Raw genomic sequence first — 5,042 nt, forward strand, 5'->3', positions numbered from 1 at the left:
TCTTGAGTGGTCTAGACTCCATTCTTCCGTAGGCTACTCCAGAGGGGAGATTGTCGCTGCACTCTTGCTATGATTGTCATCATCTTTCCCTCATCTCCAATAGTTTTGGCTCGAGCAGCTACTCGCATGAACTGCTCTATATACTCCTTAAGAGTTTCTCCTTCCTTCTGTCGAATGTCAACCAGTTAATTAGCCTCTGTTGGATGTATTCGACCAGCATAAAACTGTCTGTAAAACTCCTTTATGAACAATTCCCATGATACTATGTTGGCCGGAGCAAACTTGAAGTACCACTCCTGAGTAGAGTCAAACAAAGTGGCAGGAAAAATCCTGCACCGAGCATCTTTGGACACCTTCTAGATGTCCATTTGTACCTCAAATTTGTTTACGTGAGATACCAGATCTTCCCTTCTAGTGAAATTAGGCAGAACTGGCATTTTGAATTTGCTTGGGATTTCTAGCACAACAATTCTGTTGACGAATGGGGTGCCCTTTCTCCGATCATACTCTAGGTGGGACATTTTATTCTCGACCAACTGCATCTATCTAAGCCTGAACAACATCTGGTACTGCAGGAGCGAATGGAGCCAGGGGAGATACTGGTCGTGTCTTTCCCTTCGGTCATTGAGCACTTAGTCGGTCAAAGATGTTGGGTTGTCTAGGCTGCCCCCTAGCATTTTGGCTTATTGGTCGGTTATCCATTGGGGGATGATTTTGCTATCCATTCCTTTCCTCCTATTGTAGACCATTCTTCCTCCTACCAGAGTCCGCCTTATTGTAGTCATGGTCTTCTCTAAATTGCTACATGTGAGCGTGCGACCTGCTGTACACACTATTCCCCTCTCTTCTCCCTGGTCCGTCATTGTAAATAGATGGGGGCCTGACATTACTATGTCATGGGGGTCCCAGATCGCAAAGCTTGAATCCACCTACCTCTTTCTTCCTGATGGACATTTTCCCCTGCCAGGAGGGTTCTATTCTGTAGCTGTTTGTCATCTAGGGCTCCTGGGACGCTGCTCATCCCTGTTTTATCTATGCTGCTGAGTGTTATCTCGACCATCTCGAGGGGGTGGCATCCGCTCATTATTTTTGTCAAGATTCTGGGTTTGCCTTTCCCGGTGAGCAGCTGGAGGTTGTTCTAGTCTTTGTAGACTCCTTGGGTGTGGTGGATTTTAATGACACTGGGTGTGATCTGACTTCGGATTTTGAGGAGGGTGAGAATTTGGTGGCTGATCTGGTTGAGAGGTTGGTGCAGTTGGAACAGGCTGTTCTCAAGCCAATTGAATGGCTGCCTCTAAAGCTGCTGTAGCGTCTCTCTGCTGACGATCCATGTCAGCCTGCCGCTCGCTCGGCTGTTGGTGTTGTTGATCGATCTTCATCGGTTGCATCACCATAGTTTCAGCCACATTCTCGAAGTTAACTTTCAAAGTAGCTAACTCTTCTTGCAACACTATCAAAGTTGTTCACAAGGTTTCAGCCTCCATCTCTTCCTTTTCAAATTCTACTTGGGACTCGTCCTCCGCTACATCTTGTGGAGGAGACGGATTTGGTATAATTTTAGATGTCCGCCCAGTTGGACACGCTCTCCTAGAGTTCTTTGCCATTGTTATCTTCAAGTTCCTGAGATCGTGAGTTCGGCTCTCAATGAAAGCACCAAAATGTTGACCATTGATTTAGTCAAAGACACGGAGTCAATAAAAATGAAAGAATCACTAAATCGAATGCAAGAACTAAAACGACACCAATATTTTATAGTGGTTCGGCCCTAGAGATTCGTAATAACCTACATCTACTTAGTGATTCGATTAGCAAACTAGGGTTCACTAAGTTTCACAAGCTCCAAAGTGCAATACAAAATCGTGTATAAAAACACTTATTCTCTCTGAATACAAATTACTACATATCTCTAAAATGGATCCCACGAGTCCTATTTATAGGCTCTAGGATGTACGTATGGGCCTATGGTTCATCCTATACTTATGCTACAAGCATATTTAACAAATAACGGAAATAATAATATTTACATATAAAGAAAGTCAAATATCCTAGAAATATCTAACTCATAACCGTATTTGAATTCTAGCTTAGGTCCTACGAGTAGATCTGGTTGCGTATTTCAGCACATCAGCTTCCCTATTATTCAGCATGTCCCTCACACCTATCCAGTAGCTTAATTTCTTTTTAATTTCCTAGTCATTGGTCGACCAGAATTTCATCAATAAACAGTCAAGTGCTGCTCACATGCGCCTTGATCGTGCCACATAATCAAGCAAAAAATTTTGGGTAAACAAATAAAAACTAATTAATTCAAAGTTTAAATAGTTTTATTGTTTATAAATTTTAAAAATTAAAAATTAAATAATTAATTAATCTCAATTACATATTTACCCTAAGGAACAAATTTATTCCAAGTATGTCGTTTCCCCAATTTTTCCCGCTTTCAACTCTTACCATGAATAGTGTTGATAGAGCCACCTTGGGTACCTATGAACCTATAATTTCAAGCTCTAATAAATTTAGATTGTTAAATAATTATCCTTAATATAATAACCTTAATTTATTAATCTCATTATCTCCACTAAAAATATGAGACTTTACCATTGCAATTATAGACATTTATTTACAAAGTACTTTTGAAAGATAAAAAATGTCCATCAATTTAATCATTACATACAATTCAATCCTCTATTAATAGTTCATAATTAAAACATGGATAAGAACAATGTTTTTCCTCAGTAATTACTTCTTGTTTCTTTAAGTACCATTAACTTTACTAGTGAAGATTAATTCATAAATTGTTTTGTGAATTTGAGCTCAATAACATTTCAGTTCCAAAAGCTAACCCTTAGGGAACCATTATTCAATTCCTCTTGGAAAGGTATAGATTCCAAATCTGTATACTATGACCTCCACCACTTAAAAACTTCAAAACTAGATCTCGAAATAACAATCTAATTATTATTAAAACCTTATCCACCAACATAGAAACAAAAATTAAGTTTCTAATAAATCCTTTGAATAGAATAAACATTGTTTAAATCAAAAAATTTATTTTTATCAAATTCTTAATGGGTTCTTCCATCTGCTTTGGCTAAGAGGACCTAACCACTGCCAACCCTTATAGTCACCTCTTCATCATTATTTTCCCTTGAAGAAATAAAAATATGTAAAGAAAAAGCAAACATGGTTAGTAGCACCAGAATCAACTATCCAAGATGATGTATCATCTTTCACTAAAAAAACATCTAAAACAAGTAAATAAAATTTACTTTTCTTCTTCTCTTTTAGGTCTGAGAGATACTTATGACAGTTTCTCTTCCAATGATCATCAACTCCACAATGAAAGCACGTCCCTTTGGGGTGCTTTTTCTTCGAAGCTATTCTATCCTTATTCTATTTATTCTTATTGACTTTAGATGACTTTTTAGGCTTATTTCCTAGTTTATCATTGCCATTTACATTGAATTTCTTTGCCTTCTTATTTTTTTTTCATTAGAAGAGGAAGGTTTAGAATCAACAATATTTTCTTCTTCTACTTTTGTATTACTCTTGTTGAGTGATTCAAAAGTCTGCAACCCATTTAACAGTTGAGTCATATTATACTTCAATTTTTTCATAACATAGTTGGTAGTAAATGTTGAAAAATCAGGTGTGAGTGATTCAAGTATCAAACTAACTTGAGTTCTCTCCTTAGTGGTTGTTTCATAAACTTCCACATCATGTATGGTATTGATCATGTTTAGAGCATGTTCTCTGACAAAACCACATTTTTTCATTTTCATGATCGTATAGGCTCTAGTAGCGTCATCTTTGCATTGATCGAAATGCTGCCCATACATGACTGGTAGAGACACCCAAATCTCATATGCAGTTTCCATGTGTTCATGCTTCTTTATGAGTACATCACTCATACTAGCAAGTGTAGCATATAGCCTTGTTGTTGGATAATATCTAAGCATCGTACTTCTCCTTAGTAGTTTTGGAAGTAGAGGCAGTAAGGACCTCAGGACATTCCTCAGTAAAGACACACTTGTAGTTATCACAAATCAACACAATTTTCATGCTTGATTTTCCATTTTGTATAATTATCTCCAGTAAGTTTCTCATTTGTAATTAAAGCAGTAGTAGGGTTTGTGCTAGACATTATTGCTAAATTAAATAAATAACATAAAATGTATTAAGCATATGTATTAAATATATGTAATTTCACAATAGTAAATATGATGTATAAAAGCAACAAATTTAAATAACACATAAAAACTAATTATTACTAAATCGCGATAAATTAATTTAATAATTAATGGACTAGCCTTAAGGTAGGTAAGACTAATTTCAAAATTAATTTTGAGACACTTCTCAAATTCATAAGTGAATTTTTAAAATTAACTATTTTCTCTTTTGACTTAGGAACAATCTCTCATTTGGTCAATACTAACTACTTCGCTCGAAAGCCTAGTCAACATTTGCGAGTGTGATAATTTTCAGTCAAACTTGAAATACATCATTCAATCTTATTCTTAAAAATTAAAGTTAACCTTAAAAATAACATTGTCAAAAATCTCATCGCCCATACCATGAAACATCGGTATTAACTAATAATGGAGACCATAGGAGTTATTGTTACACCTCATTCTCTCACTCGCTATTTTAGAATATGTGTTTTCTCAAAACATCCTGTGCTTTTTAAATAATTAAATTAATCCAATAAATTTACAAAATGATATTCTAATAATTACTAATCTCATTAACGATTTAAATATCTAACAAAATTTAATAAACTCCTAAATATGCCCTTAAATTATTTAGTCTATAAATGCTCTAATTATTAAAAATATCACTTGTCTAAAAAAATAATAATTATTAAATAAATTTGAAATTAACTCTTTAAAATCAATTCACCACCTTATACTAGATTCAACTAAATTTATTATATGATTCATAAAATAAATGCATATAATCAAATAGGACATTCTTAATTAAAACATGTTTTCACTCATATGAGATGCATGCTTTAATTAAATATTATGCGGGTAATATGTGTA

General features: G+C 34.9%; 1 protein-coding gene across 1 annotated transcript; it reads right to left on the reverse strand.

Annotated features, from left to right (window-relative positions):
• Nucleotides 1-3,455: 3,455 nt before the first annotated feature.
• On the reverse strand, nucleotides 3,456-3,911 carry LOC133806950 (uncharacterized). The gene has a single exon (XM_062245045.1). It carries the CDS (start codon nucleotides 3,909-3,911, stop codon nucleotides 3,456-3,458), a length of 456 nt encoding a protein of 151 aa, XP_062101029.1.
• Nucleotides 3,912-5,042: the final 1,131 nt, after the last annotated feature.

Source organism: Humulus lupulus, chromosome X (genome assembly GCF_963169125.1).
Source record: "Humulus lupulus chromosome X, drHumLupu1.1, whole genome shotgun sequence".
NCBI classification, from domain to species: domain Eukaryota; kingdom Viridiplantae; phylum Streptophyta; class Magnoliopsida; order Rosales; family Cannabaceae; genus Humulus; species Humulus lupulus.

What these genes read in the sequence shown, in the direction of transcription:
- LOC133806950 (XM_062245045.1), bottom strand. Translation starts at nt 3,911, where the DNA reads ATGAGTGATGTACTCATAAAGAAGCATGAACACATGGAAACTGCATAT.